This window comes from Buteo buteo, chromosome 12 (genome assembly GCF_964188355.1).
Source record: "Buteo buteo chromosome 12, bButBut1.hap1.1, whole genome shotgun sequence".
Classification (NCBI taxonomy): domain Eukaryota; kingdom Metazoa; phylum Chordata; class Aves; order Accipitriformes; family Accipitridae; genus Buteo; species Buteo buteo.
In genome coordinates this window covers 38,523,575-38,547,980 of record NC_134182.1, presented here as the reverse complement: position 1 = coordinate 38,547,980, position 24,406 = coordinate 38,523,575, and the positions used below count along the sequence as shown (strand labels likewise).

Here is a 24,406-nt window from a genome sequence, read left to right as displayed (position 1 = left end):
TCCTGCCAATGATTTTAGGAATTGGAAGTAAATTTCTTTTGTTGTTCCACATAACTTAAATTCTCACAAATTAATTTATCATGGTTAGGAGAGACAGAATTGGCTCTGAGAAAGATGATTTTTCTTGATGTCTTAGGTACTGTTTGCAAACTTTATCCCTGAAGTTGTGGAAATTGTTGAAAGCCATAAAAATTACAAGTCCTCCTATGAAGTGGTGAGTGGGAAAAAGTAAGTATCGTTGCTGTTTGTCTTTGGAAAATAAAAATCAGGTCAGTGACTAGGCTGGGAACCAGCTCAGAAGAAATAAGAAGCTAAATAAAGCTTCCTGTAGTAATTTAAATGATACCCTGAAACTTACACTTGTTTGATCCTTACCTCAGGACTGTCTGGATAAGCCTTGTCGACAGCACTATTCAGCATGGGCTTTATTTTCAAAGGAAGAGAAGGCAGCTGACATGATAGCCTAACTTAAAGATTGAAGAGACCTATTTCATTGGTGGGGGTGGTGTGGTTTTTTGGTTTTTGTAGGTGTGGTTTGGTTTTGTAGGGGTGTTGGGTTGGGGGGGGGGGGGGCACTCACAGGACTGGGCAGGTATGGCTTTAACCAGGTCTTACAAAGTTCCTTCTGTGACTCTGTTTTTGGAATGTCTACAGTTCACTGCTTCTCACACTTACGGTTCCTCTTCCTTTCCAAAATAACTCCCGAAGTACATAGTCACGATGGATGAAATTTCCATCAAACCAAAGTCACAAGCTATCTTCTGCATTATTGTGATTAATATACTACAAGCAGGTGTGTAGTTTCATACAATGTCAGCTTTGCAACAACCATTCTACTATTTTCAAAGTGATAAATCTTGCTTGATCTCTTCCTGTAGCTATATTGTTGTCTGTGGTAATATCACTCTGGAGAGTGTCACTACATTCCTACGAGACTTTTTGCTTCGGGACAAGGGAAATGTTTGCACAGAAATCCTTTTTCTGGGAGAGTAAGTATCCTTATTTCTCTGAGATATTTGACTTTGATTCCCTGAACACTTAGGGGAAATGTAGGAGATTTGAAAGTAAAGGAAAGCAATGCTGTGTAACTAATTAACAGGAGTTACAAACCAAATTGTAGCAATGAAGCTTTTATGCTGGAATGTTCATGACAAAATGTTTTCCATTGTGATCAACTGGGGGGAAAAAAAAAAGTTTCTCTGTAAGTTCCATAGTAAGCTAGCTTTGCCAGATATACCTGACTTTAAGTCTTGCCACATCTGGCAATCAAATAATTGTCAGCTGTCTCAATTTCTTATACATTTTTTCATGCTGGGGAGAAAACTTGTAACTTCCACTTGGTCATGCTGGCATATGGCAAAGGGAGGAAAGTGAAGCCACTTTAATGTGCCAAAAATAGGCATTTCAACTGTCCTGTCAGATCCCCTCCTCCTGCCTAGCTGAAGCTATTAGACATGTTTCTGAAAGCAGAACCTTCAGAGAGAGGTGATTGCTGGGAGCACAAACACGATTTTACCTTGGAATGCAGTAGAAGTGGGGCAAGAGGTGAGAAGAATATTATAAGCATCTCTTTTGAAATACCATGACATTTTGAGAGAGCTGTTCAATTGAGGATGAATGGAAATGAGGTACAGGAACAGTTCAAAGACAGGAAAAAGTGCTTTAGAGGAAGAGATGTAGACTTCAGTCTGTTTAGCATAACAGGAAGAGGATAGGGAGTTTGGCTCAATTAAAGTGCCTAAGTAGCTTCACAACCAGTTTAAAGATCTTCTTTAATCTGGAAAACATAGGCATAACAAAAGCTAATAACTAAAGCGTAAAGTCAAGCAAACTCAAGTAAGAAGCAAGGCATGCATTTTTGAAAGTGAGAAGTGATTAATAATGACTGAAACAAATTGCTCAGGGAATGGGTGGATTTTCCAACTCCTGTCTTTAAATCAAGATTGGATACCTTCCTACAGGGCATGCTTCATTACTGGGATCAATGTAGGAGTATCTTGATAATGTATTGTACAGCTCATGTAGAAGAGAATGTTTCAGAAGTTCCTGGGTAGATACAGTTTGCATAAATTGAATAGGAAAATAACACTTGAGTTGGAGAGAAAGTTGAAGTTCAGCAGTTTCATTTGAAAAGAGAATGCAGAATCAAGCCCTAGGAAGTATCATTTCCTGACTCTTGTGGAGTAACAGTGAGCTGTAAAATTAGAGTTGCATGGATGGCTGTGGAATGATACTCATGAAAAATTAATGACAATAGCAGAAGACAGGAAAAATCCAGGAAACATTTCCATGACTGTTAAGTTTTATAAAAGCTTGTTTTCATTAAAATCTAAACTATGTACTTTAACTGAGCTGCCAAAATCCCTGTAGCTTTTTTTAAACAGCAAGTAGTTATGGCAGATAGCTTCTCTGAGAAATGGAGACTTGCAGAGAATGTAATTATGAGAGATTGATGGATTCCCCCCCCCCCCCCCCCCCGCCCTGTTGTTGTTTGTATTGAATAGGTCTCTTCCTAGTCTGGAGCTGGAAGCTGTGTTCAAATGCTATTCAGCCTATACGACTTTCTTTTATGGCTCTGCACTAAACTCTGAAGATCTGAAGAGAGTTGGAGTAAGAACTTCATCATTTGTGCTTTCTTGTAGATAAGCCAACCTTGTGGAAATCTTGTCCCTTATGAAAGGATGCTTGAGCTGCATTTACTCAGTTCATGTTGAGATTTACACTTCAAGGAGCTCCACTTATTTTAGTGGTACCTTTTGCATACCAACATATTGCTCATGGGAACTGAGAATGCAGGAGTCAGGCATAACAGACTTTTCAGACTATAAATTCTTCAAGCATTGAAACAGGAAAAATAAAGGGGAAAGCCAAACTGTGATCATCTGGTTTTGAAAGAGGAATATTATGGAGTGCAGCATTTCTGGAAGTTGTATTTAAATAATTGGAATAACCCTTAGTTAGCTCATCTTTAGAGTGTGCATCATATTTGGGTCTCATTCATGGATGTCCAGAAAAGAAGAGACCTAGTGTTTTGAAATATTGAAGACTCAGCAAAATATTCCAAAGAAGCAGAAGGAATGGACCTGGATTAAAGGAAAAAGCCCAAACCAACACTACCAACAAACAAAAAAACACCACTGGCTTTAACTTTAGTGTGGTTTCTATTTGTTAGTATCCTATTTGAAATACAGTGGTAGATGTTCACCCAGTTCCCAGCAGATTATAAAACCTCCACCATAAATGAAACATGTTGTTGTAGTGGTTAATGACTTTATTACACATCCCTAATATTGATCAGATGACTGAGACAGAGGTCTTCTGACCTGCCCAAATTTTGACCCTTGAAGTGCTTCGGCTGGACTTCGCTGGGAAAGAATATAGCAACGCTGCATATTTTGTAACCTCTTCTAGGAAGATGTTAGCACTAGAAACTTAAAAATTTCACATGTTCAGCACTTTTGAAAATAGAAATACGCATTGCATACCGTATGTTTGACTGGAGCTGTGTCACTGTTGAAACATTCAGGCATGTGCACAACTCCAAGTAATAGGATCATGGTGATCTTGAGGTTCAACAAGGCCAAGTGCCAGGTCCTGCACTTCAGTCACAACAACCCCATGCAGCACTAGAGGCTTGGAGAAGAGTGGCTGGAAAGCTGCCTGGCAGAAAAATACCTGGGGGTGCTGGCTGACAGCCAGCTGAATATGAGCCAGCAGTGTGCCCAGGTGGCCAAGAAGGCCAACGGCATCCTGGCCTGTATCAGAAATAGTGTGACAGGAGCAGGGAATTGACTGTTCCCTTGTACTCAGCACTGGTGAGGCCACACCTTGAGTACTGTGTTCAGTTTTGGGCCCCTCACTACAGGAAAGACATTGAGGTGCTGGAGCACGTCCAGAGAAGGGTAACCAAGCTGATGAGGGGCCTGGAGCACAAGCCTTTTGAGGAGCTGCTGAGGGAACTGGGGTGGTTTAGTCTGGAGAAAAGGAGGCTGAGGGGAGACCTTATCAGTCTCTACAACTACCTGAAAGGAGGTTGCAGTGAGGTGGGTGCTGGTCTCTTCTGTCAGGTGGCTGGAGATAGGACGAGAGGAAAATGGCCTCAAGTTGTGGCAGGGGAGGTTTAGATTGGGTATTAGGAAAATTTTCTTTACTGAAGGGGTTGTCAAGCATTGAACAGGCTGCCCAGGAAAGTGATTGAGTCACCATCCGTGGAGGTATTCAAAAAGCGCATAGACAAGGCACATCAGGACATGGTTTAGTGGGCATGGTTGACGGTTGGACTCAGTGATCTTGGAGGTCTTTTCCAACCTAAATGATTCTATGATCTTACACAATTTTTAACTAAAGACATGTGCCACCAAATCATCTTGCTGTCGGAGATTGTTGTACTTCATATGGGGTTAAACCCTGATTTACCTTTTCTCTCCTGGGTTACAGATGGAATCTGCAAATGCTTGTCTCATTCTAGCAGATGTTCACTCTCCACAACCTTATACTGAAGATACTTCCAATATCATGAGGTAGGATGAGATACTCCAGTGCTTTCATCTCTATCTGATTGATATTAATAGTGACACAGATAGTGCTGCTGGCAGGGGAACATATTTGTCCTGTCACGTTTTTTTTCTGCCTGAGAACTCTGAAAGCCAACTGACTGCTTTCTGCTATGATTTTATCAGATGTGTTGAGGGATTGAGACAGGTAGCAGCTGTGCAGCCTTGTAACCCCATACAGAATATAATGTTACTAAATATGGTGTAATTACCTTCTTCAATACCCTGAATATTAGCAGTTGAGGAGTCTGGATCCTTTACACTGGTGAGAGTTGCACACTACTGGCTGGTGCAGCTCTGCTGTCAGGTCTGCTAATTCTAGAGATACTTGTACTGGGCAGACTTAAATTGAGGACTCCCTTAGTACTGCTGGGTTGTGTGAATCTGGTGGCGTAATTAGCACACCCCCAAAACAGTCCAGAAGTCCAAGTTCCAAATTACCTTTATTTTCTACTTGCGAGGCATCTACTAAAGTGGAGATACTAGTTTATGAATGAAAACTACAGGTGGAATTGGCAAAGCAAATAATATTCATTATTGTTGCTTCTCTTAGCTCTAGACTTCTAGTGGGATACAGGTATGATTCTTCACCCTGTGTCCAAGCCATGCACCAGTATCTTAAAATCTTTTGGTGGTGATTACCTTCCTCTCCACATAGTGGACTTGGATATACTTAAAGTGTAGAGGTCCCAGATACAGGTATTGGGTCATATGCTGTTCTTTGTCACGACTCTCCAATCACTGTCTGCCAGAGTAAACTACTCTGACGTGAAAAATGAGAGACCCTAGCGAGAACCAAGCATATTAATCAGATATTATATCTTTTGTACAGAGTGCTGTCTATCAAGAATCACTATCCGAACACAAGAGTAATTTTACAGATAATTCAGTCTTGTAACAAGGTATCACAATTGTCTTGTCTGTCATGAGAGTTGTCACGGTTGAAATTCTGGCCTTGATGGAGTCAAAAATCTCTGCCCTTTATGAAAATAGGATCTTTGTCCAGTCCCTCTTACTCATCCAGTTACTAACCTATCTAGAATATCTTTTAACATTACCAAAAATAAAGAATAACTCTGTGTTTGTTTTTGTTGGTTTTGTCAAAGTTGTCAGCAAATCCACATTTAAAGTTTAAAAAAAGAATACTAAAAAACCAAACCCACCCAAAGAACCTCAGAAGTCCATTTAGCTATCTGCTAGCATATTCCAGCACAGATTTTAAAAAAATAATAATTTTGAAGGCAAGAAAGACAAGAATTGTCATTTTACAGAAACATTGTGGCCCTGCCTATCTCTGTGCTGATCTGTAATCACCTTTGTACTCTGAAACAGGTATACCTGCCAAACATCCCCGGCTGGGACTGGAGGACAGGCGACAGCATTGTCTGTTTCGCTGAACTGAAGCTAGGCTTCATAGCCCAAAGCTGCCTTGTTCCTGGTTTGTCTACCCTCCTAACCAATTTGTTCATTGTGAAAGAGGATACTGAGGTATGTCCTTCACTTGTCTAAGTAATGTGAATGCAGCCCAGTGGAATCTTCTCTGAAGTATGTGCCGGACTTCTGAGTAGAAGCTGCAGCCAGGTCTTTTGAAGCTTATCTTGTTCATGCTGGGATTAAGATTGGCACAGAAGACAAGAAAACCTAACAGACTATTTCTGATTTAATACTTGAATTCAGTGCAAGAGGTGAAAAGAGTACTCTAGAGCATGCTGAAGCAAAAGAACCTAAGGATGCATTTTACAGTAGTGTGCAAGGAGGTACCAAAGCAAAGGATGGCGCATAGCAAGCTATGCTGCTGCATTTAGCTGATACGTGGAAACACCTTGTCTGTTGCTGTAGGTTCAAAAGCAATAATGTGATGCTGGTGCTCCACTGCCTCTGAGAGAACACAGTAAATCAGTTTTGGTTACTGCACAGTAGGGACCCTGTTAGCTTCTCTGCATCTGTGTTTGATTCCATTCTGTCTGGCATTCACAATTTGAATCTGTGCTTAAAGCACTTCAGTGGAACCACTCCTGCTTGACACCCCCAAAAATGGGCTGAAAATCAGTCCAATATATCTTTTCCAGTTAATAGCGTGCTTTCTTCAGTATCCTTTTAGGCTTATTTATTTCTTTCGTTGGGTCTTACAGGGTAATTTACACAACAACAGTGGCAATTAGAAATCCTGTCATCTCTATGCAAGGAGGGTGATCCAAATTTATCCTCCTTTTATCTGTCTTTCCTCATCAGTACCTGCTACAATGCAAAATTGATAAACTATGCATTAACTTCACAGTACACAAGTTACTCAGATATTTCCAAATCAATACCAGAAGATCTATTGAAATAATAAAAATACAGAACTTTTAGGCATGAAGTTGCCTGAACAAGCCTCAGGTTTGCTAGTCCTGCAGTGGACATGGTTTTGCTATCACCTAGTGGCTATATGTGATACTTCACATTAATCTCCTGCACAAAAGAATTTGACTGCTTTCTCTCTTCAGGGACTTTTAATTCACAAAATTAATTTAGACAAACTAAAGAGATATCAGGTGAAATAAATACAGAGTTTATCAATGCAGAAGTTGTATGTAGAATTGGGCTGCTGGTTAAAGTGTTTTTTTCATTGACACATGCTGTTTCATTCAAGTCCAAATATTTCACAGACATGGCAAAGCTAGCAAAATTGATATTTTAAGTTTTTTTAAGCATACTATGAAAACTCAGCAAACTTTTTAAATTGAAAAAAGCCTTTTATGTCAAAATCCATTAGATAATTTTTATTTGGAAAGCAACACTTTTTTGCACATTTGTAGTAGCCTATTAAGTTTTATGTAGAAGGCTAAGAGAACAGCATATATGGTGACACAGTGAGTGGCAGTCTAAAACCTGAAGGAGCTGTAAGCAGTAGAATGTTTTGCTGATTTAACTGCCTAGGTATAAACAACCCTTCCCTAGTCATACAACTACCAAAGGAAAAAAGGTGCTTATACTGGAGTAGAAGATCACAGTTCAGCAATAAATCACACCTCCAATAGCTGTATTTATGATTGGTAAAACTTAACACAAGACCAGTCCTCATCTGAATAACTAAGGAGGCAGGTTAATCTTATTGCAAAGTAAGGTGTAACTTTCCTCAAATAATGGGCTCCCAATACTTTGCAGTCATGAAATTTCCCTGTAACTTTATTTGTATGCAGTAATAACACCTGTTCTTTGATGATAATATGAATTGGAAATGTCTGGAAGGGTTGAGACTTTCCCTGGTCTGTTGTTTATCAACTGTGATATTGTCTGTGACAACATATAGCTGATGTCATTCTGTTTCCAGTAACTAAGGGCCTTTGATCTAATACCGTGTGGTGTTAGAATATCGGCCCAGTGTTAGATTACATATCCTACTTGCTTTGCCTTTCAATAAATACATTCTGTTTATGGTTGATTCTTTTAGACAAAGAGAAAATATTTGAAGGACAAAAAGCTTCTGGAAGACAAAGACTACAAAGTAATGACTTCTCAGCTCTCCAATGATTTTGCAGACATGACTTTTATAGAGGTTTGTCGGTATGTGGTACAGATGTGGTTGTTTTTCTGTTATTTCCTTCCAGATGTGTCTTTTCACAGTACAGAGATATTGTGACCAACTGTGGCTTGCTTTCTTTCCCCAGGTTGTGCTTTCTAAAACTGAACCTTGTCCTCTTGGGAATTGAACTCAAATTTGGCAGTCAAGGGGAGAGGTAATTGTCTGGCAGACTTCTCTTCTAGTAAGAAGTCAACTAATTCCAAACTAACAATTTCCAAAGAACTCAGAAGAAACACGGCCTAGGGTCTGCACAGTTTTTATACACCTCTTATCTTCCTATGCACAGCATTTAGGAGACAGGATCGAAATGTTGTTCCTGGTTACTTAAGTGCTGGCGTGAATTTTACCATATACAGCAATCTCTTCTGCTTCCTCTTTTCTCACAGATAATCAGGCGAGAGATGGGAGATGAAACACCATTCTTACCTTTATTCCATATGCAAACAGCATAGGTCTCACTGATTTGGGGTGACTCAAGCATATTTATTTTGATTGGTAAAGGAAACACCTCCTCATTTTTTTTAGCCACGTGAGTTTTAGAGAGGCTCCTAAATGCTATAAAGCATTGTCATAAAGGGATAATTTGTCAATGCTGGCAGCACAGCTTTTGCTCTCTGAAGCTGATCTGGTCCTGGGCCAGATAAGACTCTGTCTGTTCTAATGATGAAATACAAGACATCCTAATGGGGAAGCTGGAACTAGTTCAGAAAGGGGAATAAATAAGTGCCATAGATCTTTAAAAAGCTTGAGAAATCGCCCAGAAAATGCAGACTATTGAGTGCAATTATTTCTGTTTCCACTTTTTATAAAGGAAATGGCTGTTTTGACGAAACTCTAGAATAGAAACTCTGAAAACAGAGGGTTGTAGGGAAACACTGCTGTGAGAAATACATTGGGGCTTTCTTCCAGAATTGTTGAATGAACTCTACACTAAAAGAAGTCAGTAGATGTAGTTGCTTAGCACTAATGGAAAACAGTCCACAACTCAATCTATTCTTCCTTGAGTTCATACATTGTCTGGCTGAAAATAGAATGATGAAAAAAGAAAGCAAGAGGGAAAAGGAAGCTGCGTGGTCTTTCAGATGTAGAGACTATATTTTTGCTTTCTTTACACTACAGTTGGCACAGAACAGATACCTCTTCTAAAAGCAGGACGTCTAGATGTTGCTACAGTATCTGCAGTAATAATTATAATCATTCGTATTTTGTTTGTCCTCTGAGCCATGAATCTGGAGGAGCTGAGTCCAGGCCTTCTGTTGTGTGGAAAGAAAATGTTAACAACCTTGTCATCTTTCCCTATGCCATTCGCACTACCAGTATTCATTAAAACTGGGTTGAAAGCAATAAGAATTTGGACTGAGCTGGTACCTTGAGTGGCCTTTGTAGGGGAAAGTGGTAAATTTAATGATGCTGCAGGGGATTCGACATAGATGTGCTTAAAGCAGCACAGCAGCTCAGCATTAGAACAAATACCTCAAACCCTGCACATCCTTAGTATCTTCAGGTGCACAGAACTTTTATTTTAAGTGTGCATATTTGGGATTCTCAGTGACCCCATGGAGAAATGACCCATCCAGGCTGCAGTAAACTATGAATTATGTTATTACATTAAACATGTTCAAAAATAATGCACTGGAAGTGAAAGCACCTGTTTCATATGAAGTTTACAGTTTAGCAAATTAATTACAAAAAAAAAAAAGCTGCCAAATCCTCAGGAACCTCAGAGTTGAATAAACTGCAGAAATCCTAACAAAAGCTGATTTGCATGCTTTGAGTCCCTGTTCTTCCATGGCTCCCCCAGGTTTCTGTGGACAGTAAATTCCCTTTATGCCATTGAAAAAGCATGTTAACATTTTCATGTCTTGTGTGTCTCTCATAAGTCACAGAAGCTATAACAAAGAGGATTAATGTAAGATTGTGAGGTGAGAGGAAACTGTTATGATCATATAGTCTGAATTCTCACAACAGAGGCGAAAAATGTCACCAGACAGACAAACTGTGATTATTCCTTTGATTGTTTCTCAATACAGCACCATCCTGATCAATCCATCTGCGCAGATAAAGCTACATCAGAATACAATGGGCTTTTTTATTGCTCATTCCCTGGCAGAAGTCAAAAGGTAAGATTCCCTATTACTGTTTTGTTGAAAAAAGGTCTAGAACAGAAAATCTTTCAAGAGCAGATGAGTGCATTTATTCTCTCATCAGTTAAACACAATTCAGTTCTGCCTAATTCACTTTTGTTTTCTAGGGCACAGTTCTATTGTAAAGCCTGTCACAGCGATATACAGGATCCAGAGCAGATTGAAAAATGTCAATGTAAAAGCAGACTCTACTCAAAATCTTTTTCAGGTAATTTTTAAAAAATCTGTTTCTCATTTAAAAAAAAAGATGGCTGAATGAATATTTCTTAATTGTATTTTTATTAACTATTTCTCTAGAAGGTTAGGTTGGAATACACAGCCCTTTACTTACCTGATAAAATAGGGAGTGTTCTGATGATACCAGTAAGTCTCAGAGATTATGATTATACTTTAAATGCTTCAAATTTATGCTTTTCTTTAGGAGTCAAAGCTTCTTGGCTAAAAAAGAGTAGGACAGAATATACCTTATTCAAGATTTTCACTCGTTAACAGGTTTATCACAGAATACTGTTCTTTAACTTCAGAGACTGAAGCAAATGTGTCTTACTACTATAGTATGTGTATAATTGAAGCAAAAGCTACAGCTGGATAAAAACAGAATTTTGTGTCTGGTTTGTACTAGATTCTTGGTCAGGATTCCCTGAGGAAGTGTGTCTAGATCTTTGTCATCATGAGAATATAAAACTTTAACCATGAAGTCAGATAAATGTTTTTGAGGTTGTACAAGTTGTATAGCAACACTTAATGGTCTTTGCTCCAAGGACTGCAAATCTTAGCTGGATGGAGAGAACAGATTAATCATGGGTAACGTCTAACCCTAAGCAGAGCAACTTATCCCTTTTTCACCTCAAACGCCATTTTTGAAGATGTGGGTCTTTGTCAGGTGTTAGTTTTCCATCGAAATAGAGAACAGCCTCTCAGATCTATGTGTAACTGCACCAAATTGAAGCTTGCTGCCTTTTCATTAAGCATTTGAGGCCAAAACGTACACCTCTTCTAGGCTCCTGTAAATTTCTCTGCTAGTATCTCCCCTCCATTGAGATGGTGCTTGCTTTAAAGAGTAGAGAAGGAGCTTTCCATTAAATGTGGATATACACATGCATGCCTACTTGTATTTCAAACGCTTGCAAATCCTTTAAGCAGCAGATGGCAGCCAAGCCACATTACAAAACATGCCTCTCTGAACTGCAGATGGTTTGAGATAAAGGCAATACTCATTCACACTGTGCTCAGCCAGACTGAGTGAACAAGCACAAACATGCTGACACCTGGAGGACTCCATGTAGTAATGTCATGTAGAAAGAGAAGCTGAAGCCCATTTTCAGTCCAACACACTTATCAGCATAGATGTAACTAAGGCCCTGAAAGCCAGTTACCTCCCAGAAAAGAGACTTCCATAAACTGCAAAGACATCTCAATAAAAGTCAATGGCAAATGAATAGAAAGACATTGACACCATAGGAGCTCTCCACCTGGTTGGTTTTCTTCTTGTTTCCTAGGCAATCTTAGATTTTAAAAGGACAAGATGACATTTCAGTATAAATGTGTATTAATAAAAAGCAGTTGTTTGCAAACCTGCAGTTCTGCACCAGTTATACTGTAGAGAGAGTAGTTGCCTGAGGTGGATCAGGAGCTTTGCCAGGCAAAAGACCTTGCCATTGGTTTCCCCTAGGATTCTGGATGTATCAGAGCAAAACAGAGCTTAATTATAAGCACTTTGGTTCATTCCTCCACTCTCCATATGATGTAGTTTAAGTGGTACATGGTATTCTGGATTCCTCCAAACTCATTGTGATGGAAGTAAGGGGAAGGTTAGATGGAAAAGACCCCAACTAGTGTAGATGAGTATGCCTCCAGTACCTGCAATAGAAATAAGGAAATTTAGTTGGCAAAAAGCAAGTTCATTGTCATGAATCTAAAAACTAATACAGGAGTCTCACAGATTGCGAGCTTTAGTCAAAGAAGCTACTGTTGTCATTTTAACAGGAGTGTAAATGGTGTACCTGAGTGCAGTCAGAACAGAAAACAAAGGCTATTTTTTCCTTTATCATCCCGACTTAATCAAAACCTATTACTATTATTAGATTAGTAATGATTTTTTTTAATCATCAAATATGTATTAAGCGGCAATAGGGCTTCTTGAGACAATGACACCCTGCCCCTCTTCGGGACCTGATCAGGCAGTGGAAGTAAATGAGAACTTTTCTCCCTGTTCTGCATCTGTGCAGCACCTCAGAGCTGCCCTGAGCAGTCAGGCCCTGCACAGATTGTTCATAGGAACCCAGGAAGTCTGTGATAAAAGGCTGGGACTGAGCCCAGCTCTGTGGAGTTGGCCAGGTATCTTGGTTTAGAAGACTGGAAGAGAATTCTCTCAGATACTTATTAGTTCCTGCATAAGACAGGCTGTTCTGAATTTTCATTCTCTGACTTGACTTATTCCATTTAGCTTGACCTAGAGGAATCAAGTGGCATGTAGCCTCCTCAGAGAACTATCGCTCTCCACATCCAACTCCTGCCTCATTGAACACAGGGCTGTGTAGAAACTGGTGTCCTGTTACTAAGGGTAAATGCACCTGCTTTTAGCACACCTGTGTAGCCGAATTACAGGTTAAGGTTGACAAATCACCTATTTAGACGGATGTCTGTCCCTTTTTCTTCCAGGGGTATTTTTGGAATTGCCAGCTGTTTCATCTGGGTTAGTATGGTTTGGCAATAGTTACGACATCATAAGAAAGTTAAAGGTGTGTGAGAGGGTTCATCTGTCAGTTTGTGAGATAAAAAGATACATGTGTCTGAATGTTCCTCCAGAGTCCAACCTTTCCTTTCCCATCTGTATGCATTGGACATGTTTAGACACATGTGACATAGAGAGCTTTGCTGCGCCTCTTGTCAAATGCTGACAAGGGGAGGAATGCAGACTAGCAACAAAAGTATGGACCAGGGGAGTGTGAGGAGTAACATCATGCATCCTGAACCAGCTACATCACCATGAAAAGCAGGAGATGTAGGCAGGCTCTGGTGCTCTTAAATCTCAGAGGGTGCTGCTGTACATTCTCAAATCACTGCCTGGTGTTATAATGCTGGGCTTAATTGCCCACGACCTCAGATTATGGCCCAGAAAGGACTAGATCAAATGTCAGAGAAAAGATGTTCCAGCTGTTAAATAGCTGCTTCAGGATTTCGGAAACTTGAACTCATTTTCTTGATCTGCTTCCTCAGATTCAATCTAGGACTTTAGGCCACTTAGCCTTTCTGAATTTTGATATCCAGATGGGAAATTGAGGAAGTTAAAAATGGTTTGACTCTCAGAGAATAGTGTCATGAATAATTGCAAGTCACTTAGGACAGGTATAAGGATGGTACAAGTACACAGTATGAACTCTTCCTACCCTCTGGCTTTTTTTTTTTTTTTTTTTTCTTGTATGGAGGACCATGTTTTCATAGAGCACTTAGAGCACGCCTTGTCCCCTGCAGGACCAGGATCCTCCTCCTCCACACTTTTAAGGCCAGGCCCAGCCCTAGTACCCCCATGCACCTTGGACTTCCCCCTCCCTACAGAACCAGCCCAGAAACCTGCTCACCCCCTTCAGGACTAGCTCTGGGACCCCCTCATTTTCCAATGTAAGTTGTGATTCTCTTAGTCAAGAACACATCTTGTTCTTTCCCATGCAAAATGAGAGAACAAAGGTCTTACAGGTCACACAAGTGTGTGTTGGCTATGAGTTGAGGGTATGCTTACTTCATCTGTGCCTCCACCTGCAGAACTGGCAAAGGTTTCCTTCATTTTGGGAGAAAAACTCTGCAGTTCTGTATGAGTTTTAGCTTCCAGATTCCAACACAAGAACCTCGCAATGAGAAGGAGCTCCCTTTGGAATGAAATGGTGTGTTAAGTTTGTAGTGCTCACCATATTTAAGACTGTTTTATGCATGCTAGGTGGAATTACTATAATGCTATGCTGTATTTCTGAGCAGTTGGTATGAATAACCAATTACTCAGAGCTCCTTTGTCTAGCATTTCTGAAGCCCCCACAGAATCCTCAAATGCCATGGTAGCCATTTGCTGACACAACCAAAATGTAACTGAAGGCTATACAAAAGGAACCCAATTCTGTTTCATTGCCTTTGTTTCAGAGAAACTGAAATTCTATAGAGAATCACATGTTTCAGATGGAGAGCCTGCAAAGTCAAGGTCCCTTGGTGTTCTCCCACCTCAGAGTTCTGTTACTGGGTAAGAAACGTAAAGCTGTGTGTATGCTGAGCAGACATTTCCTGGACTGACTGACTGCAAATTTGTGTGGAAAGTGGGAACAGCAGGGTGTGCCTCTTTACTAATTCTGCTATTGTTGGTGGTTGTGGTTGAAGTGGATGCTTATGGATTCTCCTTATCTTGATCAATTGAACAGCATAGAAAACACAACGTATGCCTATGCATCCAAATCCTTAGCCTTTCATCCTCTCCTGCAAGCTCAAAGCCTGTGCTGTGAACCCCTGATAGCACTATGGAGGAACAAAGGGAAGGAGAAGGAAGGGATTGGTACATCTGAAAGCGCTCACTGCCTTCCAGACAGAAGCCCAATGATACCAGTGCTGAACAGCTGAGTCATGAGCACATTTTATTTGGCTCCTTCTGAGAGAGCAGAGCGGAGGCAGGAGCAACTAGGCGTAGGAGCATTAACAGCCAACACCACGATTTGCTCTTTGCTCAGATATTTAATTGTAGTGTGATGCTGGCAGCAACCTGGAAGAGTAGCAAACTCTGGTATACTCTAAAAGAAGTTTGTTCTAAAGCAAATGGAGATCCAAGAGAAATCACACACTACAGCCTTTCTCTAACATCAGTAATGCATGCTAGAGGAGTCCTTTCTAGGCCATCTAAATTCTTCCTAGCCAGAGGAATCTGATTTCCCAGCAGGGTTTACAAACTGGTGGCAGAGCACAGTCATCTGCTGTCTAAGGCAAGGTGTGAATTGCAGTATTCGTATCTACAGTGTACTTAGTTTGCCAGTCCAGTTGACTTGCACTGGGACTCCTCCTATCCTGAGCTGCTACATTCAGCATAAGGAAGCATATCAGCATATCAGACCAGTATCGTGGTTTTGATACTGAGCTGTCAGTAATAGCAAGCTGTTACGCTCTTCCAAAGCATCCACTAGAGAAGGTAACAGGACATATTAGCAAACAGTGTCACACTAGAATTTGCAGGGAGTAAACAGGAACCTAGTAGGGGAAGAGATGCACAAACTGGTATTCCTTGCCTTCTTTCTGCTTGTGAGCAATTTGCAGCTCTGTAGAACTGAAGAGGCTCAATAAATGATGTCTCCCCTCCCTTCAAAACCCTGTCTTGTGCTTCAGCAGCAAAGGCAAATGTCAGTATGGCAAGGACTCTAAGGTGTCCTCTGGAGAGCTTTGCATCTTAGCAGCTGTCCCCAGCACATACATGGTATCGGGACAATAAAATGTTGCTCACTGCTGCTGTCCTACAACTGATTAGGTCAGCTGTAAATATTGGGACTGCACAGTAAATACATATGCGCATACTACCAGATTGTGCTGACTTGTTAAATATAAACGAAAACATAATTAGATTTATAATGTGTCCCTCCCCCTCCTCATGCCCAATAACATAATTTACCAAAGGGGGTGGGGGGTAGGGAGAGAAGAACAAGCCCTCGCAACCTGCTGAAATATCATTATTAACATGCACATGAAAAGTCAATTATGCCAGAGGGAGGTATTTAAGTGAAGTGAGTTTCCATACTCCGGGATTACACCTTGGGGATTATATATTTCTTATTTATTTATTTATTTTCCCTGAGATCTCTACTGCTGCTTAGCAGTGAGGAACAAAAATGTTACTAAGAGATATTTTGAAATCCCCTAAAGAAATAGCCAAATATGCAGATAAATAATTGTTCCCATCCCCATCAAGATTCTCCCTCATAACCATATCATAAAGACTCTATATTCTATCCAGTCAGTGCAGGTATGTTTTCTAGTGTTTAGTTTTAAATGACACCAGGGACTGGTCTTCCAGCACTTCCCTGGGGAGGACATTTTACTGTACTGTTGTTATTAGTTGCAGTATTTATTATTTGTATTATAGCGGTGCCTTGAGGCTTCTACTGGGACTGGGATCGTGTTAGGCTGGATGCTGTGTATGTGCATGGTAAAAGGCAGTTTCTGCCCTAAAGAGCTCTCAGTCTAAATAGAAAGAACAGACAAAGAGTGGGAAGGCAAAGGGAAGTAGGAAAGGGTGAAATGAGGTATTGAAAGTCATAGAGGAAACTTCACAATGCAAAATACAGCTCTTTGGGGCTGACTCTTCATAACATTAGAGTTCTCAAATTAATCTTAAATATTTTTTATTATTATTTAAACTAAGAGTAGAATTGGATCCAATTGCCCATTTTCAGATTAAGGTGAGGTTTTCCACCTGGGGTGTTCTGCTAATAGAAAAGCTAACACTGACCTTTTGCTTCCAAATTAGGATAGTCAGGACAGTGACCAAGGGGAGCTCCATGTTCAAATCTCTGCTCCATTTGATTTAGGATGGTAAACTGCAATCTGATCTAGAGAAGGTAGACATTTTAACGCAAGTCTCATTTCCAGGGTTCTCTGAATATGCAGTAGAGATTACTTCCACTGTGTCCAGCAGGCAGTACTTTTAAAATTACTTGGATACTAACCCTCTTGCCCCTTTATAGGGTCCTTTGAAAGGATCTGTGTTTACTGGGACATTAGCCAACTAAATATTTAAATCCCAATTATTTTTTTTTTAAAAGAAATTTGCATCTGAGATTGAGACAAGATTTGCATATGGGCTAATCAATGAAAAACATAATCAAACCATAATGCAGGGAAATTCTATAAAATATAGTAGGATAAGACTCAGAACATACTTGATTCAGGTCTTGCCAATATTGCTGGTGTCCTAGACTATTTTAATGGAAGATATCTTAAATTGTATTGCGCGTATTAAGTCTTGTACACTTCTTCCTTTCTCTTTTTGTTTCCCCCACTGAAAATAAGCAGATCTTTATATCCAGGAGAACTTAATTAGCATCATTTAAAAAAAAAAAAAAAAAGTCGTCACAAACCAGTACAACAAAACCCTAATACCTATAAAGCTCATCCAGAAGTGAATACATAAAGACCTGTTAGGATTCCTCAAGCACTTCTGAGCCCCTGCATCGATACACTTGCTTTACTAGTCATGGTTTTTCCACACATTCTTGCCTAAGGCATGACAAATTTAATGGTGTATGTTTTGCTGAATTGTTGACTCTTGTTTTTCATTCCTGCTAAGTTTCTAGTGAGGCATAAAAGAATGTTTGTGAGCAAGGCTCCAGGTGTACACAACTCTGCAGTGTCTCCTTCCCTTTTGCCCTGGTGCAGTCACTTCAGCCAAGCAATGGATTAGTAGAAACTGAATTAGATTAAAAGGGAAACCAGGTTAAAGAACCAAGTTTTATCTCCCTGTTAATTGTAACTTATCTAGTGCCTGGATAATTGCTCGTAAATACCTGCTGAGTTGCCAAGCCTATGTTAAGGCTTGTCAGTCTTTACTAAATCTTAAAGACTTAAGATCCTACTCTTTGATGCTACCCATCACTTCCCAATCCAAAGGTAGGGCAAAACAAGGCAGTAATGCTGAGCGCTCCAGCTCAGCTCATCTGGCAGAATGCATCACAATCTTTATAAATGTGTGAGAAGGGCTGTGCAAGAGCTCCTGAAAAGGTCATTGGTATTTTTGGAGCGATAAATCATGGAGGGAAAGATTTGCATTTTGGCTGTATAAAATCCAGGGCTGGATTAGAGAGAGCATACTTTGCAGTAATATTTCTCTCCTGACTTGTTTTATTAGCTTCCTTTAAACATGTTACATTATTGCTTATAGAATTTCATTTACTTGGATTGGCAGCTTGATAAATATGTCTATTGGCGATGATTTGGATTGCTCTGGGCATTAATATTATTAAAACCTGTCACAAGGAAATGTCTGAAAGATGACTTACTGTAAAGATTACAGCATGAAATAAATCATACAATGGTATTTGTTACCGTTTATGGCCTCTTGGAGCCGAGTCAATCCCTTTTTATGTTGCATTATTTTTCAAGTTTTTATAGCCTTACATTATATATCGCTGTCAGAAATGAACAGATGGGGTGTCAAACACGAGCCTTCTGAATAATTCCCACCCTCGGGTTATTTGTATGAAGGACAAGTGTAAAACTGTGTTCTCAAGAAAAAGGAGATAGATAAAGGTGGAGAAAGTGTTGTTACAGTGAGCAAGATCCCTTTTGTCAGCAGGCACATTGTGCTTTTGATCACTACCTGGTATTTACGCTACAGGGTGGGGGCTCTGGAAAATGTAGCAGTCTGTTGGCATAGCAAAAAACCTCACAAGTTAGACAAGTTTCACGTTCCTTCAGCTTTAGTTTTATTGCTAGAATGGGAGAGAGACATCGAAGGGGTGTTTCATTGATAGCCAAACCTCAGAGGGTTTGTAGAAACATGGAAAAGTGTGGATGCCTATAGGTACCTCTCAAACACTTCGGGGTGGAATTCTAAAAGGAGTCCCTCCTTAACTACACAAATGGCATTTCTGGAGTTTGGGATGCATAAGGAAGAAGATGAACGGGTATTTTGGATGCTGGAAGTTTATGAACGGATGTTAGGCAGGGAGCTCCTCTAGGAAGAGGCAATAATATTTTGCATTCCACTTATTGTTGTGTTGGGAAGTCCCATTTTTCTTGCTGTATATTTTTGAGGACTACTTGTCAGAGTCAGGGTGACAGGTTGGATGGAATGATATTTAAGCTGATAAATACACATGCAGATAACTAGGTTTATCTGACTTCCTAAAAAAATTCAGGTGGGAGACATCATCCATGCATACCTTCCCCCAAACTTTCTCTCTTCAAATCTCCAGCCCCCAGAATCTTGTGCAGGTACACAGAATATAAATCAGCATTATTTTTGGAACATGACTTTTCTTGGTATAAATGGATCTTTAAGCACCCCAATAAATTGTTATGTCAATGCGGACTGGCTGAATCTTGCTCGTGGAACACTGAAGTCTTATCTTCACTGAAACTTGCACAACAAATAAGACTGACAAATCATTGTGATGGAGCAGATATTTTAGTGGATTTCTGACACAGAAAACCTAGCTTCCATGGTGTGCAAAATCTGCCCAAACTTGTTTTGTACAGACTGCATTGTCTCTTTGCATGAAAACCAAGTCTGTTTACTGGCATTGAAAAGAGGGAAAAAGGGGTTTCACTTTTTTCTTTTTCTTTTTTTTTTTTTTTTTTTTTTTTTGAAACCCCATAATAAGCAAAAACATGCTCCGTTTGGGCCTTTAAGTCACTGGAGCTGTTACTGGTAACTCGTAACAGGACTCTTCTTCCAACAGTGATTTACTTCTTGGTTGAATTTTTGGATATAGGCCTCCAGTTACTTTTTTATTTTTTCCTTCCCTTCTGGAGAGTAAAATATTCAGAATACTAGAAAGATAAAGTCTCAGCCCTTGCCTGCCTTTATATATAGAACATTTTCTTAGCTTGAGTTTGCATTCACGCTCACTGTATTTGGCACCTAAACTCCCTGTGATTTTAGCCAGTCGCCATTCCTTACAAATTTAGTCAGCTAATGCAAAGTTTATTCCAGCTTCTTTCTAAAGCTCTCTTCCCTTGCGTTCACATGCCTCTTGTTTCTCTGAGACTTACCATTAGAGATCAGAGTGCCTTATCCTTTGTAGCCTCTCCCTGTATTCCTCAGTCTTTTTTTCTATATTTCACATGAAAATACAGCACCTCTCTCTTCCCCAGGCCCTGGTCCCACATCTATCATCAAGCTTGCATAAGAGTTTTAGGGATTCACATTCACCATGCAAAGTGCTGTTGTACTGCACATTGTAACTGGAGTTGCACCCACCTGTACGTACTAATCCGATTCCACGTTATACAATAGTATAATCACTTAAAGAATTTGCATGACTGATGGTGTGACTTCTGAGTGCATAAGGATAAGTTTCATAATTAGCTTTCCCTGTGAACTTGTGCAAACCAGTCTATTTATAATTTGGTCAGCTCCTGATTTTTAATGAGGGTGCTGAGAATGACTGAAGCCTCTGGCAGCACGCATTTCATATTTTAATTACCCACAGTAATTCTGACAATTACACCAATGTCATAAATCACATCATAATGACCCATTAAAAAAAAAAAACCACCCGTATTTAATGATTGGATGGGGATTTAAGTTGAACAGATATGCAATGGCTTAACAAGAAGCCAAAATCTCCATGGAGTTTTGAAGTCTTCCAAATCTTTTCATTGAGGTATGGCTCCAGAAGGTGAAGAAACTTTGTGCAAAGTTTCTTCTACAGGCCAAGTCCTGATTTCCTCAGCAGGTGATTGCTTTTCGTGGGATGAAATCCCATTCCTATGTGCCAGGCTAGAATTGGACTTGTGCATGATTTGAGTCTCAGTGCCATTCTGGTCTCTGTCTTTGAGTCCAGGAGAATTTAGAATTACTCTTGGCAATGCCGATACAGTGGTCACAAGCATCCCTGGATGTCATGCAAGTATTATGGCATTGGTTTTTAGCCAGTTAACTTGAGTTTTAGTAGGGGTAGTCTCGAGGTAGAGCTTATGTATTTTCATCTTCTGGCAGATAGCTTTTGTTACACTATCCATGGTTTAATGAAGTGTAAATGTATCTGTCTTGTGTGTGGTGCTTAACGCCCTTCTTACCATTAACAGTTGTTGAGGAGGGCAGTTAGTAAGGGATGGTCAACATCACACTGATAACATAGCATTTTCTTTTCTGCTGATTTTTTGGGTGGTGTCACGATGTGCCACCTCTTACACAGACCTGAAACAACAGTGCTAGGCTAGGTCTGCAGGTAAGTCTTCTGAGGAACAGAGTCTGCACAAAGCTACCACCAGCTCAGCCAAAAATAAGGCTGTGCTACCCAGCATAGTCTATTATTCAGCTGGGTCCTGGCTCCCTGGTTTTAGCCTTTAGTGAAAATCACTTCTATTATCTAAAATCTTGAGTAAGCCAAGTTCTGCTCTTTAGATTATTTTGCTATTAATAACGTCACAATAAGTGGGTGGAAGTAGCTAATGGCTCTAAGCCACAAATGATCCCAAATGTTCCCAGTCTCTACTCTCCTGTAAACCTTGACAGATTGGGAGTGCTTAGTAAAATATTGTAACACTCAACACGCATTTACAAGACAGAGATTTGTCCCATGACGGCTTCCAGATGTGTGAGTGTGTGCAATTTCATAATTCAAGAACAGATTCTATTGCCCTCTGCAGATCCCCCATCAGGCTGTTCATAAATGCTGCTCATAATTAAATTAACCCACTAACTATCCATGCAAATTTTGATAAGCAGTGACCAAAAAAAAAAAAAAAAAGAGAAACTGTTGAGATGCTCTCAAAAATGACAAGGTTGTCTTCAGAGATTATTTATCAGTATGAGAATATTTGTTTTTTCCCTTCCTGTTTGCCAAATTCTGCTTTGTCCCTTCATACATGACAACTGTTTCAAGGGTTTAATCTAATAATTAGGAGCTGAATTTTGCCACCCTTACTCAAGCTGTCTGCTGTCTTACTCTCTGGAATCAAAGCAAGTCTCTATTCTGTGTGTGGGTAGCAGGATCAGGGTTTGGTTTTTAAAATATAGCGTGTGCCCAGCCCAAGTAGCAGTGGAAGAACAAAAATACGCATGTACACTTGTCCATGCCAAGGAGGAGAAGCTGCGTTTTATCTAGCCCTCCTGTGACCTTGGAAGGGGAGAAGGAGTCTTCGGCAAAGATTCCACAAGGGCTGTTATGAATAGTGAGATATTGTCTTCTGTCAGAAACAATGGCTTATAGCTCTGACACATGAGATCTGCCTGCAGAAGTAGTATCCAGCTTCCCCACGATAACCGTGCTATATTAATTTGTAAAAGTGTTGGAGTTATTACACCTGGTTTCTATCTATGGCTGAACAACATGTCCTCATATAGTAAAAGTGTTAGCTGAGAGAGGTGATTTGGATGGAGGTTGAATGCAGAAATGGAGAGCAGATAACAAAAGCAGAAAGTGTCTTTTCTTATATATCACTCTGAGGTTTCTTTAGTGAAGTAGGCCCTAATGCATCTAGATCAATGTTCAGACAGTTCAGTCCAGTTATCCAGTTACGCATTTTGAATTTTGCCAGTGCTGCCAACTCTTCAGGCTTTGCCACACAGGTATCAGGAGTTCTTCTTAAGGCATCATCACGTGGAGTCCTGTTACTGGAGAATCTTGGCTCCATTTTAAAATGTGGTGTCAGGCAGTGCCTATTAGACTAGGAATCAGCCTTTCTATTTCTGTGTTGTGTAAGTCCCAATGCTACATGTCTCTTTCCATACTGTTTTCTCAGTTCAACTTAGTTTACCTTTATTGTTCATGTTTACAACTCTAAGTAAAGCAGGAGTCCCTAAACTTAGTGGGGGACTGTAAGTATTGCAGCAATATAGATGATAACTACAGACTATTTTTATTTTAGTGTATTCTGTACAACCACACTGACTTCACTGGGATTACATGTGCATTGCTTAGGGGCAGATTTGGTTCAGTGGATGTAATTAAGAAAAATTTAACTACTCATTTTTGAGATTGGTTTTACTTGTTGCCTGATGTATTTGTTAATTATTGGATGGAATACTCTAAATTATATTTTGCAATGACATGTAATACCTCCGTGTCAATTAATTAAGCCTCATAGTTCCTTGTGAGGCAGGCAAAGCACTTTGATGCGTTGTGATTGGACTGATATAATCCATGATGATGAATAAGCCAAGTCCAGACAAGCACCGTATTCTCACAGTGTGGGCCTGGGAGTGAGAAAAGGGGCTTTGTAGCAGCCTTCACAGGCACAGGCAATTTTCATTGTGTGTGTGAAACTCCACTCCTCCCTAAAGGAAAAGGTTAACATATGTGCAGATCTGGGAGTGATTCAAAAAACAATAAGAGGATTCCCAAATGGGATGTGAACCGAACAGTCCACATGCCAAGTGTTAAATCATCCCCAAGGCTGCGGTACAGAGGCAAGGGAAGGACGTCAGGGCGTTTGTGCTGTTGGGCCAGGGCTTTCCAGATCCAGCTGCTGGAGCAACCTGCCTGCGTTGCACAGATACCAATGGGTGTTTTCTCTCTGGAGACTTTTGTGCACAGATTTCTCATGTGTGTAGGTTTCTGGGGACCAATGGTGCAACTCTCCCAGGCCTTGCTTTGTCCTGAGGTGCTTTGTGAGCCTGCTTCTACCCCTATATCTCTCTCTGGGAAAAATTTAGGACACAAAAATAAGCTCCGATTCCTGAGGATTTGCCGCTATTCTGTATTTAGAGATCAGAAGGGAAAGCAAATGAGCACAGACCTCAATGTGTACACGTGACATTAAGACTCATTGTAGCCACATTTTCCCACGACAAGGAGTGGAAGAGCTGATGTCGGAAGACTGCAAGCAAGGGATTCAACAAAGCTTTTTAGGGCTTTGCAAAGGCATTATGAAGAATTTAAAGATAGCTTGTCAGCAGGAAGTTGTTGGCAGCTAACAATTTGATAAAAGGACTTCCACTCCCTGCCTTCTAATGCTATAGACAACTGTTAATCACTTATGTTAGTCCTCAAATGAAGTTTGAAACATCTTGGATGTGTCTGACCATCTTTCAGTGTAGCTGAGAGCTACGTTATCTACTTTGAATCGTGGAAACATGGGTGACTGGTTTAGATTAGGTCATGGCTGTGGAAACAGGCAAAAAAGAAATGTTTTAGCATGTTGTAGCACTCTCAGTTCAACTCTGGTACAGTGGACCAAACTGCCATTTTGGATGATATATAAGGTATTGAACTAGCATTACTTGTGGTATAAAACCAAATTTTTCTCCAAAATTAATGGTGGGCTATTGTTGTAATAGCCTCAGTTCGTCTGTGGGTTAGGCACAGACTGATTATACCAGTCGCTTATGCACCTGACACGGTGGATCAGTATTTTCAAATGTTCAGCCACTAGGACTAAATTTTCAGAAATGCCCAGAGACCAAACTACCTAGTGTACTTACCTTTTGTAATTCAGCTCCACTTGTATGGTCTTTG

At 40.2% G+C, this 24,406-nt stretch overlaps 1 protein-coding gene across 1 annotated transcript in view; it reads left to right on the top strand.

The window, feature by feature from the left end:
* The window catches only part of KCNU1 (potassium calcium-activated channel subfamily U member 1), a 75,936-nt gene that overhangs the window by 8,157 nt on the left and 43,373 nt on the right, over positions 1 to 24,406 (top strand). The window contains exons 10-20 of the mRNA XM_075042189.1: positions 137 to 228; positions 879 to 989; positions 2,505 to 2,610; positions 4,438 to 4,520; positions 5,386 to 5,455; positions 5,886 to 6,041; positions 7,987 to 8,099; positions 8,204 to 8,272; positions 10,149 to 10,238; positions 10,370 to 10,470; positions 14,394 to 14,490. Coding sequence (XP_074898290.1) covers positions 137 to 228; positions 879 to 989; positions 2,505 to 2,610; positions 4,438 to 4,520; positions 5,386 to 5,455; positions 5,886 to 6,041; positions 7,987 to 8,099; positions 8,204 to 8,272; positions 10,149 to 10,238; positions 10,370 to 10,470; positions 14,394 to 14,490 — 1,088 coding nt within the window. The remainder of the gene's footprint in view (positions 1 to 136; positions 229 to 878; positions 990 to 2,504; positions 2,611 to 4,437; positions 4,521 to 5,385; positions 5,456 to 5,885; positions 6,042 to 7,986; positions 8,100 to 8,203; positions 8,273 to 10,148; positions 10,239 to 10,369; positions 10,471 to 14,393; positions 14,491 to 24,406) is intronic.